This window comes from Bombus fervidus, chromosome 1 (genome assembly GCF_041682495.2).
Source record: "Bombus fervidus isolate BK054 chromosome 1, iyBomFerv1, whole genome shotgun sequence".
Classification (NCBI taxonomy): Eukaryota; Metazoa; Arthropoda; class Insecta; order Hymenoptera; family Apidae; genus Bombus; species Bombus fervidus.
The window spans coordinates 9,006,486-9,021,667 of NC_091517.1; the positions used below are offsets into that span (position 1 = coordinate 9,006,486).

Genomic DNA, 15,182 nt, shown 5'->3' on the forward strand with positions numbered 1-15,182 from the left:
TCAGTATCGTGTGAAAATAATTTTTTGCAAGTTTTGCGACTAAAATAAGGTAAACGTTAAGTGTCTTTGTGTGGCAAAAATATATTATAACAAATATGATTCAAACAATTATTAAATATAAAGTAAGATTGTTTAAATTATTGAAATGTATTATGTCGTACTAAAATGTCGTACAAATTTAAAATCCTGTAACAAAAATGCAAAAATATACATTACTCTTTACAATCTAAATAGAATATCTAAATATTCAATCAGACACATTTACAACTTAACAAAAATCGAAAGAAAATTCGATACAGTACCATCTGTATTTTATATTTCCAAAAAAACAATATTTTACACCAATGTATCTAAAATCCATTTTTCTCCAACTAAACACGACAAAGTATCAACGAGAAAAAAACCTAATACAGAACGAGGTATAAAGTCATCCTACCCTCGACCCGATGCTTAACACGTTATTTTATCGACCACGATCGCGTCATTAATCAATCAACTACTTTAAATCGATCCCCCTTTGCTACACAGAGCCCGAATTGACCTCGTAAACGTCATCCGGCCGTAACCTCTTCATTAACGAGTTCTTCACACTCCTGCACAACGTCACGTATTGCAGCAATTTCAGCCTGAAATCAGCATCCAGCTCATTGACGCGTTTTTCATAGTCACTGAGAAAATTGACGAAATTGTTTTCTTCGTCGCGTCTCCTTTCGAGCTTCGATAATCGTTCCTCGAAGGATCTCAATTTGTCGTAGCATGTCTTATCTTCTGCATCCATTCCTTTCTGATTTTCTTTACGCTCGTACGAGCTTCCGGAGAAACCACGCTCATAGTAACTTCTTCTGGGATAGTTTCTCATTGATTTTGTATCCGTAGACAAATTTTTGATTCTGCCTTGCTCCTTTAAGTCACGATGTTTTTGACGAACAAGCTTCTGGCTCAAAAAATGATCGCCATCGTCTTTCAATAGAAGCATACTCGTTGAATTCAAGGACATGATACTCGAACAATTCTTCTGCTCTTTGTTATTCCAAGAAGAATTAACAAGAAATCTTTCCCCGTTTCTAGCCTTCCATTTGCATCTCCCAATTGTTTCTCCTCGTTCGCCGATGAAATCTTGCGTATCGGTTAGCTTCGAGTCGTATTTCTGAGACCTTGAAACGTTAGCCATCCTGATCCTCTTAAGTATGTCGTTACCTTGTATCATTCTCTGGCATCTTGCTTTAATAATGTCCCCAAAAATTTTTTTATTTTTGTCCAAGCAACTTCCTTCGGTGAACGTTTTCTCCGCTTCTCCTCTAGTTTCGTATCGATTTCTGGTAGTAAAAGGGCAACGAGTCGAGGAACAAGACTCGCGAATTATTCGACCGCCGTTCAATTTTCCGCTCGAAATGCTGACAAGGTATCTGTCGTTCCTCAGAAACGTTTTCGACGTACTGGTCCCCTTGTCACGTTCTTCCAGCAGCAATTTTCGGAGTTTCTTACGAATCAGATATTTGATCCGGTCGATGGCTGGAAAAGAGCTGCACAGACTTCCAGGAGCCATCGGTCCTCGCCATAGACGATTTTTATATCGAGGGACGATCGGAACGTCTTTCTCGTTTGTTTTCTCTTTCGAACTATGTTTCGCGCAATTGACTCGAGGGACATTTCTCATGGAATAGGAAGGTTTACACGTGATGGAGTATATCGACTTCCGGTGACATTTTGTTGGAATAGCTCTTCGACATGGCGATTTTCCAATTTCTTTGCTTATTGCACGATGATTTTCATTCGACGAACATTCTTCGTCAGTGGAGGAGTTCGATGTGGAAGAAAACTGTTTTATGTTGGAATTGCAGAATACGAACAAGGATTCAGTGATCGGCGAATCCTTAACTTTGGAATATGTCGAGAAGTTTGGAGGATTATCAATAAACGTAGCTTCTTGGTCGCAAGAATTCTCGATTGAATTTTTTTCGCAGTTACCAAGACATTTTTCTGAGAAATCTGTCGAATTGTTATCGGTCACTATGGAAGATTGATCGTGAATCGAAGTTGTATTTGATTCAACATGAACATTCGGAGCCATTTTAAATTCAAGATAGTGAAGATTAGAAGATTCTCTTACAGCTTCCGAAGTTGTTGCATTTTCTGTTACAATGAGATTTAATGTCTCATGATCTTTTAAATTGGCAGGTGTTTTATTAGTACAAGTAGAACGTTTGTTTGCTTCAAGGTTAATTTTTTCGACAGACGAAGGATTCGGAAGATCTTCGCCGCAGCAGGAACATTTCGTATCACAACTAAGTTCCATGGGGCTGGAATTTGACGCGCAAATAGAATCGGCGCTATATTTTTCTTCTACCTTCAAAATAACTTTTTCCTTTTCTATGAAACCTAAACTACTGATTTCTTCTTTAGATGTATTTTCCATCTGAAAAATATTTTGTTTCAATTCGAAAACACGTTCTTCATTCCTTACGACTTCTCTTTCTATTCCTAAACAGGAAGTATCCTTTGAAACACAATCTTCTAGCTTGAAATTATTTTTCATCTGCAAAGTAGATACTTGCAGTTTCAAAGCGTCTTCGTTTAAAGGACAGAAGCTCTCTACTTTTGTATTTTTATTATCTAAATCTTTTGTTTCTGATGAACTATGATTAACGATTCTATCACCCGTAGAGAACGCATCACAGGAACATTCCTCAGGGTTGCAGCCTCTGGTCGTCGAATAATCTTTCCTAAAAACACCTTCCTCGAAACTATCCAGAGAACAGTCACACTTAATATCGTATAATTCTATCAGATGATTCTCAGAACCTTGTATAGAATCTTCTACAAACCCATCATCGCATATTTCGATTTCTTTATTTACATCCACCACTTCTTCAGTTCTACATTGTCCCAACCCTTCCTTTTCTCTATTTAACGACGTCGACTGATAAATTTTTCTGTCAGAAATTTCATTATTATATTTTCCAGGTCGTTCGATAGCAGTTTTGGCAGAAGTCACGGTATCCTTGTCCTGCGAATTTATTAAACGCGAAGAAAGCACGAAATCCATCTGCTTCTCTCCCTCTCCTGTCCACACAAGATTAAGCTGCTTCTCTTTCTCCTCCTTTTCGATTTCATTCTCCAACATGGAGCTTTGTTTCGTTTCCATCAGACTGTGATTCGAGCAAACAGAATAAAAAGCAACGCGTCTTTCTTCGAATTCTCCGCTACGTTTCGCCGCATCTTCACAGCAATCAGCATCAACCGGAAGTTCCATCAAACGTCGAGGCTCTCCGCGTCGATCCCTCGGATTCTCGCAGCTTTCGACAGTCCTGGTGTGCGAAACGCGTTTGTGAACGTTGCTACAAGTCGGAACTCGAGCAAGGAACCATCTAATCTTCGAGTTGTCACCATTCTTGCATGAAAGATTCAGATCTACGCGACCAGGTCGAATCTCGCAGTTCAAGTGTAACTGTTTGATCGTTGAATCGTCCAACTTCTTCAGAATGTCGTTCATGCAAGAGCAAGCGTTGTTGATGTTTTTCTCAAATCGTTTCCTCATCAAAATTAGACAGGAATCCGATAACGATGGATCAGCTTCGAACAATCGAACGATCAGCTGACTCGATTTACAAGGCAACGAAAGATTGGACACGTTTAGTGAACTTCGAACGTTAGAACGACTAGTGCTCGTTGTTCTATGAATATAAATCTTTAATTTGGGCTTTTTGGGAGATTGAGTTCGATCGCAGTCGCATTTCGCTTTTGCGTCTGTGTTTTTTAAATATTTTCTTCGTGGCGAGGACTTAGGAAAGTTGAGAATGTCAGAAGTTCCTTTAGGAGCGTTCAATGTACCTGGGCTTGCTTCGAAAATAAAGTTTATATTTCTTTCATTAGTTTGCGTATGTGCGAATTTTGCATCGCCTTTTGTGTCAGAAGCTTCTTTTGGGCGGTTCGATGTGCTTGGGTTCGCTGCGAAAATAAAGTTTATATTTTTTTGACTAGTTTGTGTCTGTGCGAATTTTCTATCACATTTTGTACCAAAAGCTTCTTTTATAGGGTTCAGTGTGCTTGCGCTTGCTTTGAAAATAAAGTTTAAATTTTTCTCACTAGTTTCAGTCTGTACAAATTTTGTATCACAGTCAAACTTTACCTTCAGACCAAACTTTTTTAAATTTTCCCTTCTTGAACAACAACTGGTATCATCGAACGTGTTTGAAATATTTTTGCCTGAGTTTGCTATATTCCCATTTGGTTCCAAAACCACCTCGAAATTTCGGCAATTGATTTTTACTTGAGATTTCGTGCTTTCGATTGTTCGATTGCAAACTGAACTGCAGATAGAGTTTGTTCTACAGCTAGTGTAAACGGTTGACGATTCTTGCGAAATTGAACCGACTTCGACGTCTAAATCACTGCCGGATCTCTGTTTTCTGCATTGGTAAATTTGTTGACTTGTTTCTGGACGTACGTAAGTGGTTGTTCTGTAAAATAGTATTTAGATAAGTATTTAGATAAATTAGTCTTAATAGTGACTCGCCTTAAATCATAGTCATTCAATTTATCTAAACACGTATATTTTATACACATTTTTATTATATACATTTTTTAATTCATTTGAAATTTCACCAATATAATCACAATAGACTCGTTACAATGCCAATGAGATTTTTAAATGTTTTGTATAATATACACATGAAAAGTTCCTACAAAGGTTCGAATACTTTCTAACTAAGCCACTGTTTATATATCTTTCACATTCGATAACAGAACGGACGCAGGAAATCTCGACGATGGTGAGATAACCATTTTCTAAATTGGTCGTTCTAAATTCCTCGTTATTTGCTTACGCTTTGCAAAATGAATACATTTAAAAGAAAATATTTAGATAATTGTATTTGAGAGAGAAGACGATTATAATATTTCCCTCGATCGCGGTACGATATATCGTGAAAACACACACTCACGCGCAATCTTGGCATAGCCAATAGTCCTTCTCGTTGATAAACCTCCAGACGTTCATAGTTTTCAAGGCATTCTGCTCGGCGACCAAGGAATCGGCATCTAATTTATTCGGCCCTCTGTTGAGAATGGCCGGATCCGCGAATTGTGTCACTAGGCCATCCTTCAGCAGAAATTCGATCGTGTGCTTAATCATTTCCTGCCTGATATCCGTGTCCTTGGCAGAGACGTCCAAACGGTCGGCCCATTCGGCCACCATGTTCAGGAATTTCTTCACTCGTGGAAATCGTTTTGCACAGTCTGAGTTCGACTCGCAAACGAACTCCTCGAGCATTGCGCGAATCCTATTTTCCAAGCTGGGACCCAAAAGTGGCTTGATCCTGTCGAGGCACGGGCCGAGTTTCGCGAATCCCAGGACTCTATTGTTGCTGATGCAAGATTGATTCTAGGATATTGTTGAACGTGAATGGTTAGAAAAATAGTATAGAGGTATTTTGATTGGAAAATTAGGAATGAATTGGATCGCAGTAATTGTATCCTTTATAATCGTCGCAGCTACGTATAACAGAATATTATACGCGCAACGACGAATCGTTCGTTCTCAATTTTTGTATCATTTTATTATACTGTCAAAGAGTGAGAATGCATACAATTACACAATAGTTGACTTTGATCGGAACTATTGTTCGATTATAGAGACAAAGTTTGGATTTTGAATTAGAAATGTAAGGATGAACAATATAATATACCATTTTATCTTCGCTGTTTCTCTTTTCATTTGTATGATTAACTTGCATGGAGTGTGTTTAAACAGAATGTAATGAGGTTAGTCGGTAGATCAATGATGTTTCACGTTACTACAAACGTTTGACGAGCTTTGTATCGTGCATGCGTGATTCCTTCGTTCGTATCACAGGAACACGTGTAGTATCTAATTAGTTGTCACATGATCCAGGAGTTTCGATTTGTTCAGAACCGATATTTTCCATCTCGTACAATGCAAAAGCTTGAATTACAGCTTGAAGTTGACCAAATATAGAAATCTTTAGAATTAGTATATAATATAATATAATGGAAAATCCTGTGGAAAAATCTTGTTCGGTAATTAGGATGGAAGAATATAATATTTAACAATCTTGCATAAAAGATAAACTGTTTATAAGACATGACAAACTTAGATCTTTTAAGCGCTTGATATAGCGAAAATTTTAATAGATTCGATTAAAAGAGTATTACAAGTAGTATGAGATATGTCCATAGGTTTCTTAATCGTCCCAAAAGCCCGAAAATTGATCAACTACAAATTCTTCAAAGGAAGGTTTATGGATAAACTAATTTCGGTCGTACGAGTTAACTTTGTTAATTTGAAACAGAGGGTCAGCTAGGAAAATCGAGGACCGAGCAAATATGCTAATGTGCTTTGGCTTAAGTGCAGATCCGCGAGGGTCCTTTCAAACCAGGGACAGCGATGAAAGAAAGGAGGGATGCTGTTGCGAGAAAGAGCCGTGCGAACGAGCGAAAAAAACCCGGCAGCGTTTCTAGTGACCTCGCTTCGAATGACAGATGCAATTACCGACAAATAGATATTGTGGGTGGAAATGCGGAGTACGTTAAATCGAAGAAGAAAACAAAGAAACGAGAGGGGGATAGCTTCTGAAAAAGCGTGAAGCTTTAAAAAACTTTAAAAATGAAGAACTCCAGAGAAGAGAAAAATATAGCAGAGCGGATGTTTTGTTGGTACAACTAAAAATTAAGTGAGAAAAAGAACAGCAATGAAACGAAATTATTAATAGAAGGGAATATAAATTAGCTAAAATTTAGTGTTTCGATAATTCTAGATTTATGAAAATCTCGGACGAGTTACAGGCAATTTTTAGTTAAATGTCTCGATCGAGTTATGATAAAACAGATCGTTCGGATTGCGGAGAAGTAGGGCATCGAATTTCTACTAGGAAGGCATTAATTCATTTCTACTTGAATGTGGAATATGCAGAAGCAAAGATAGGAATTCCTCATGACTTTCCTTCCCTCCCCTCAATTCCTCCGTTTGTCATTCCCCTTCATTCGCGTACATTCCTTTCCTTTTCTCCTTCCTTTCCTTCATTCACAAAAAATAAGATAAAACGAACTGGTGATCCCAGGAAAGGTGAAATGTAGGTGAAACATGTGACCACATCATCATCGTCAAAAATAAACCAACGTCATACGATATTAGACACAAGCCCTTAGAACTAAAGTTATGCCTAAACTCACCACCTAAAACTAGAACTAAAAATCGAAGAAATTAAAAAACAGGTCAGGCTCGAAACAGAAAGTGAAATAGAACCTTTCCACGTTCCTTAGAAATAAGCACACGCAAGCACGTAGTCCGAAACGAAGAAACGACCCACATAAAACGAAGCCGAGTGCAAACCGAAAGGGAAGGAAGGAGCAAGAGTGTGAAGAACAGGACAGGGACGGAGATTCGCGTTTCCAGGATTTAGGGTGAGATGGTTATAGCCCATTCACACAGTGGCTCCGCGGAGATCAATACTCGTGACGGCGAGACACAGCGTAACAACCCCACGCCGCCCACTCTTCGAGAATGCTACCCTCCACGCACTCGGTAGAAAAGGTTCTGGCCTGTTACGACACGACTGATCAGCGTGAAATCTAAAACGGCTAAATATACAGCGACCGTAAACACTCCGACCGATTGAAATGTTAAGCCATAATTCATTGAGAAGTATAGAAGATGTTCTTTTACTACTAAAACGTCATTCCTGGACATACAGAGAAAGATTGATAAAGATATTGTGATAAATCATACTATCTAAAATTGTAGGTCTCTCGACTCGTTGTTACTCACTCTGCGTACTGAGACGTTAGGATACTAACGCCTAGCTGCCAATGATTAGGTTACTGATTCTTGATTATAGGAAATAAATTAAAAGATTCAATGGTCGTTTTTTATAAAGATTATTTCTTTATTTTGTCCAGATCGAAGGAAGGCGCGTCTTATGTTTCAGATCGAATCCTTAAAGATTGACCGTTCGTAAGAAAACCTAAGGAAAGAATATCGGAAAGAATATCGAAGAATAAGGAAAGAATATATCATTCATACTAAACAAATAGTTGCAGTCATTCTCCTATTTATATTGCAGCCTATGTTTACTGTAATTTATTTTCAATATGTGGAATACTTTTTGCTGTTGCATCCGCACTCATATCTCGTAATATTCCAACACCGATTTATATGGTTTTATACGAAATTGCAAATAATGCACGTGATATGAAAAAATGTATGAAATATTCTAAGTATAATTAAGGCATTAGCCTTCTCAATTTATTAAAAATTAATTAATAATTATTATTACTAATAATTATTAATAAAATAGATTTATTAAAAAAGAATAAAATAAAAGAATTTTCTACCGAGATTCTACTTTCTTAATTATATCCTCAAAAATATGATTATAAAAATTCGTAGGCTATTGATAACAAAGGCGTCCCAAATCACGATCATTGTCTGAATAACGACACCTTCCTAGCAACGTTAAAATGCTATGGGCTTCTAGCAAAAATAAGAATTATACATATGCGTTGTTTTAACAAAAACAGTGGTCGCTAATAACCTTGATAGTTGATGACTTTAAATAATAAAAGCAGAAGGAAAGAACCAGAAGCCACGCTCATTTAAAAAAACTGGATTATTCGCAGTGAACAAATCGTGAAACGATGTGTTATCACGTTACGCTACCACGAGGATCGCCGATAACATGAAATAAGCAGCACGTACGGAATTGGTAATATTGTCAATACCAGAAAATATAGAAAATATTTATAAATATAGAAAATATATCGCGTCTACTTTTTACCATTTCACAAATATTTGCAACATGGAGTATTCCACGTCATAAATATTCGATATCATAACGCATTCCATAACTTCCATTTTATTTATCAAACAAAATCTGTTACACATGTTCAAAAGTAATATTGGTGAAAGCGCAACTTGTGCACGAAAGAAGACATAAAACTACCCTTTCGTGACGAAGAAATCTATATCATAGATATATATCGAGCATAATATTCGTGACAGGGAAATGGATGGAAATAAAAAGTCATCCCTTGAATTAACGCGCGTCCCTCGTACGTTTTGGTCATTTAACTGCCGATAACATTTCTATTGACGTACGTGACGAGCCCCATGCGTTTTGACGCACCAGCAGGGAGACATTTGCACAGTTATCGAACCATTCGATATCGAATCTCACGTTGAAAACACTTCTTCGTATTTTTTTATCGTTAATGTCATCGTAAAAATTGATTTTCATAAAATTTTACTTTCGTAATTTAACGATGATTTAATCTATGAAATAATAAGCAAACTGCCATTCTAATTTTAACAATTCGTGATATAAAATTTTATCGATATACAATTTTGTATAAAGAATAAGAAACAAATTTAGACTTATATTTCTTAATTTTTAAACGAGGTTACATTTTTTTGTATAATTAACTTGGATAATTTTACTGTTTTGGAATATAAACAACGAGTGAGATAAATTTGTCAACTAGGAAGAACTGAGCGTAGGGATAACTGAAGATACAAGAAGTTGTATCTGATAATAAGATAATTCTTCGTTCGTCTCCTTTATCTTCTTAGAGACAGGTAATCTTCTGTTCTTACACCTTTCCCTCCTCTGTGTATTTCCGACATTTTTTCCAGAAGGTATAATACAAAATATAGTAAGTGGATTATAACATTATTAGTAGATCAGATGACTATAAAATAAATAAAATAAAATTATATAAAGGTCTTTCAAAAGATAGTAAGAGCAAGATTACTGTTTTCGAAAATTATTAATATAAATCACTGTTAATTATTATTAAAAAAGAAATTTTCTTAGAGAAAAATATATATTATAAAAATATAGATATAAATACATGATCACATAACATGAATAAAAGAATTCGTTTATCAAAATCTACTTTCGACGTATTAGTTTCCTAAATTATTGATCCAATTACTGGAGCGTGCTGCGTTTATTAAATCAAACCAATTGACGAAGACAGTTATCCAACGATTAAAAGCTAACGTTAAAAATACATAAGAAATAGCTTTAAAATTTAGTTTTTAAAATGAAAAAATACATCAGATTCCAAATATTCGTACGTATAAACCTGCGCTATATAATATAAGACAGAGAATAATTATAGTCGTGTTTTTACAAATTTTTAATTATTTTATACTATTCTTAATTAAATTCTTCATTCTTAATTAAATTCGACTACACGATAAGACTATACATATTGCATTACAAGTATGCAACTATTCGCAGATTTCATATGAACGCAAATAGTTTGCGGTTTATTCGTTCGCTATAACAGAATGATTTGTAGACAAGACGAGATGTTCCTCTTGCGCGAGAACATGATTCAATAGAGAAGGTAATTTTCGTTGGTGGACGCGGAAACACGGTAGCAATTCGATTTCAGAAATTGAATTGGAAGTATGCAAAGCGAGACAATTACTAATGGACGTTTATATACGGCCATAATGAATGCTTGGGGTCTTTTGATCTCTGAGCCCTTGTTGATGTCGTCGTTTCCATTTTGTATTTTAGTCCTTCCATCAACTGTGTTCTATGAAAGCGTTAGCATCTGTGCAATATCGATTTCGTCTTCCCAACGTTTCTCAAAAAATTTTTCACAAACTTTTGCCTCAAATTCTTGTCACGGCAACGTTCTTTATTTATTTTTTTCACTTGTTACTGTTCTTCCGAAAATCTTACAGAAACTTAACTAAAATATTCTCTTCGAAATAATTTTCAAAAAAAAAGTTTAAAAACTAACCGAAAGGATAATAATAAAAATAAGAAGTTTTCTTTTTACAAGCCTTATACAAATTTTGAAGCATACTCTCTTTACAGTAATAGTAGAGAAAGAGCCATTAAAATAGTAACGAGTCAATAAATAAAGTGCAAATATCGATACCGAAGAGGAGAATACGACGAGGCCATGACCTATAAAAATCTTCTAAACACCCACACCAAAAAGAAAATACCAAAACCCGGAAAAAAATTCCAAAAGGCTACGAAAAATTTGCGCATTCCGGAGTCTGAAATTCCATGCGTAGCCACTTCATTCATCTAACGACGAGAATACCTCGGTCTGGTCCAGGAATTAACATGGAGCCAGTGAGCCACAGACTCTCATCCTTAATAGCAGAAACCACGTCACGAGGCTCGGTTGTGGGCCGACCTTTGCTCGTAACTTGGTTTTACGAATGTGGGTTGCGAAAGAGGATCGTAGGTGGTACAGTGGCCGATGAAACCGGGGGGAAAACGGTGTGGAAAGCGTGGATCAATACCTCGATTCCGCACGAGCACAGCGCCGCTTCCGGTTGACGAAGATACCTGTACTCCTGAATCCGAACTCTAACACTCGCGAAATTTACTCGAGAATCTCTTCGTCGTCCCATCTTGCGATTATTCCACGATTATTGGTAAGTTTTGTTCTTCGTTACTTTGCTCGATGAGCTTTTTTATTTGTGCGTTTTGAAACAACTTGGAATATTTGAACGAAAAAGCGTAATGATGGAAATTATGAGAAATATGGCTTATTGTCCTCGAGATTGGGTTGATGCGAGTTGATGATCGATAGTGTTGTTGCTTTTTATTGAATGTATTATATGTAAATGTTTTGTTGGTTTTTAGAAATAAAATTAATTGGTGTGAATGAAGATTGAGGGAAAATTATTTTGTTGTCATGTAGTGATACGTATAATGATTTTGATAGGTACGTTATTGCTGTGTAATATGTGTATTTAATTATTGTAAGAATGTACTTAGTGACAAATTCAAATCGAATAATTGTCCAACTGAACATAGTATAAAATACAAGATCAGATTTTAAAATTATTTCTTATATAACACTACTTATATGTATATACTATTAATTACATTAGAGTGATTCAGAAGTCAGGAACTAAAGTTGAAGACGTATCCTACTTATTTTTAGAAATGAAAAATGTCAGATCATTTGGATTTACTTTTTTATATTGTAATTATATACAAAATATATATATAACTATATCTTTTTAATTATCAATACGATAAAATTTTCATTGTATTAAAAAATTATTGAAAATTTCTTTGTAACAGTACATAATTTTTTATAGATAGATCATTTTGTTTTCTAGAAAATATCAACACATTATCTATGTTTGAATACCTTTAAAACGTTTTCATAAAATATTGTATCAAGGAAAGATTTTATTAGTTGCAAAAGCATATTATAAATAAACGTAATTTAAAATAATTGATTTATAAAAACTTAATTACCTATCTCCACTCAATCATTCTAAACAATTAATTACAAATTTTTCTAAATATTTATTAGTATTACCTTACTTATTAAGATTAACCCAAACATTTCATTCATATAGGACATTAATTGCCACTTTTTATCTATTCCAGCTATCACACAAAATGTATTGGATCCTGTTTCTTTCCGTGGCTGTTACCGTTCAAGCATCGGTATATTTGTCTCCACCACTTAAGGTAACATCTTGCTTATAATTCTACTTATTCTTAATATACTTCATATATCAAAGTCTTTTTACTTGATACTCCATAGCTTACGCATATAATTTACTAATTTACTATTTATCCATTAATTTTAGGAAGAGCAATTGTTAACTGATACTCTTCTCCGAGAACTGATCAATCAAATGGGAAACGAACTGGTGGATACAGCAGATTCTTATCTGGAATATCAAGACAAACCGAAAGAAATTCCTATGGAATTACCTGCTGACTATGATGGTATAGACACTTTGAACCCCAATCCTAGCATTCGCGATCAGGAATACTTGCAACATAGCACGTTATGGAGTCACCAACGTGTCAATAATAACGATAAGGTGGATGATAGACAGAGAATTAAACCTGGAAGCATAAAGAATATCAAGGATGAGAAAGAGAATGCTTTACCTGCATATTGCACACCACCGAATCCTTGTCCGGTTGGATATACGAGTAAGTGATTGGTTTTTTCTCCAGATTGCCATAGTATAAATAATTTATAAAAAAATTTATAACGTTTCCAAAAGTAACCGATATAATTTATTTAACATATTTGTTATTAACCCAACTACGTCCTCTGGATCATTATCAATTCAATCGAGTTTCATTTATATTAAGAGATCTCTTAAATTTGAGAAAATTATGAAAAATACATTATAGATAGTACATAATTTCCTAGTTTAATTTTGTGCTAAAATTTTACTTAAAATATTAAAAATCTTTTTGTTTGTCAAAACAAAGAGAATGGCATTGGAATATAAATATTCGTGGAGCATAGCAGTGTTAGTGAAAATCAACGAGATTCATACTTATATTAATAGAGCTATGATTAAAAATATTATATATTATATTTATTATAATATAATGTATATGATGTATTTTATATTAGTTAGAAAATCTAATCGGATTATGCTTATTGTTCAGGTGAAAATAATTGTATCGTGAATTTCGAAAATACAGCGGCATTCAGCCGGGATTATCAAAGCGCGCAAGATTGTATGTGTGACACGGAACACATGTTGGATTGTCCGGTTGACTCCGCAAACAGCAACAGTATGCCAAGCATGCATATCCCAAACTCTAATTTCAACCAAATCGTCGATCAATTCCAGGCTGTAAGAGATATATTTAATTTTTTTAGATTAAATTATCTGATCAAAGCGATAAAAGGATAATGAAAAAAAAACCCTTAAATAATCGCCAAACATTTATCTCTAAGTTTTTCTTTAATCGTTGTCCTTGTTTTAACTACCTTGAATGCACCTAGAAATAATAAACTCTCATCGCAAAATTGTAAAAAAAGTGAATTTTATGTGACGTTCGGAATAGAGAAAGTAATAAATTGTAAATATATTTAAAACAAAGAATAAATAACATTTGTTTTTTAAAATTAAACTTTTAGTCTTTTAATTTGAGTTATATCTTTTATTTAAAGTTTCATTCTTATTATAATTTTCGGTTAATTACACATTAATGTAGGTAATAGATTTTATATGACTTTTAACATATTATTTCAGGAAGAAAACCCGTTTTTCCGAGGTGAAAAGTTGCCGATCGCGGCGAAGAAAGGTTTAAATGTTGTCTATTAAAATACCGGCTATATTCCACTGGAGACAATTAAGATGCAAGGACTGCGAAACTTTACAGTATTTTAACATATATCAAGAAACATCCTCAGTCGCAAGTGTGATTCAGTAAAAGGAAAAACACAGAGAAGCATAAATGAATCTGCAGCTAGAACAGATTTTACATAATCTGGAAACCTGGTGCTAAATAAGATTACATAAATATTTTAATATCATATTACTAATTTTAATGCAGAGTAACGACTTCAAATCAGTGTACATATATTAAACAAGAGATATATTAAATATTCTAAATGTGTTATATTTTGAAGAAATATATATGTCGGAGATGAAAGGACACTGGAGCCTTTCTTTCGGAATGTTTGGGAAAGTCCTCAATACTTTAGTCCAGACTTTTTATTATAGCCGTACTTAAACAATAAAACTGAGAAATAACTGTTTATGAATTAAGTCAATATGATTATCCGAGATTTATGACAGTGGGCTTAGGCTCGAAGTGACATAATGGGTCACTGAACGTAGCCACAGTCACGGGAGAGACGTGTACCTAACAGAGATATAAAGTAATTAAATAACTCTCCTTAAAAACAGGGATGGACCTGAGAAATACAGAGAAATGCAGAGAGGAGTATATAAGGGCAGTTCCACTTGGACTGACGCTCAATCCGATAAGTTCGACTAGTACAGGGAACACATGCGTCAAGTTAAAAATCACACTTGTCATCCCGTTGACCGTGTATTCGTTATTGAACCTAAATTCTTCGTCATCGACATCTCGATCACTCAATCATCGATATCACTTGTTAACTTCTGTAATACATTCCCATAAATAGACATCATCTGGTATAAGACAACTACGGACAACTCGCAGCAAGACTCATTACACGCCCCGTTTTCCAAGGACGACCCGACATGTATATTCTGCTCCTAAAAATTAATTACTAAATTTCTATTAATCCACAAATTCTCTAGAATCTAGAATACTATTGCTGTTTCTCAAGATAATAAGTATTGACAATTATGTTTATAAATGTTAGATAATTGATCTATCTATAAAATATATTTGTAATATCTTTTTTTCGATAAC

At 34.9% G+C, this 15,182-nt stretch overlaps 2 protein-coding genes across 2 annotated transcripts; one reads left to right on the plus strand and one right to left on the minus strand.

Annotated features, from left to right (window-relative positions):
- Positions 1-307: 307 nt before the first annotated feature.
- On the minus strand, positions 308-5,735 carry LOC139985904 (uncharacterized). The gene is made up of 3 exons (XM_072000793.1): positions 5,688-5,735; positions 4,944-5,383; positions 308-4,460 (listed from the first exon to the last, which is right to left on the minus strand). The coding sequence occupies exons 1-3, from the start codon at positions 5,733-5,735 to the stop codon at positions 521-523; spliced, it is 4,428 nt and encodes a 1,475-aa protein (XP_071856894.1). The 3' UTR covers positions 308-520.
- A 5,539-nt stretch (positions 5,736-11,274) lies between these two features.
- 7b2 (Secretogranin_V domain-containing protein 7B2) lies at positions 11,275-14,168 on the plus strand. Its single transcript, XM_072011932.1, has 5 exons — positions 11,275-11,428; positions 12,402-12,485; positions 12,608-12,962; positions 13,434-13,624; positions 14,027-14,168. The coding sequence occupies exons 2-5, from the start codon at positions 12,414-12,416 to the stop codon at positions 14,096-14,098; spliced, it is 690 nt and encodes a 229-aa protein (XP_071868033.1). The 5' UTR covers positions 11,275-11,428; positions 12,402-12,413; the 3' UTR covers positions 14,099-14,168.
- Positions 14,169-15,182: the final 1,014 nt, after the last annotated feature.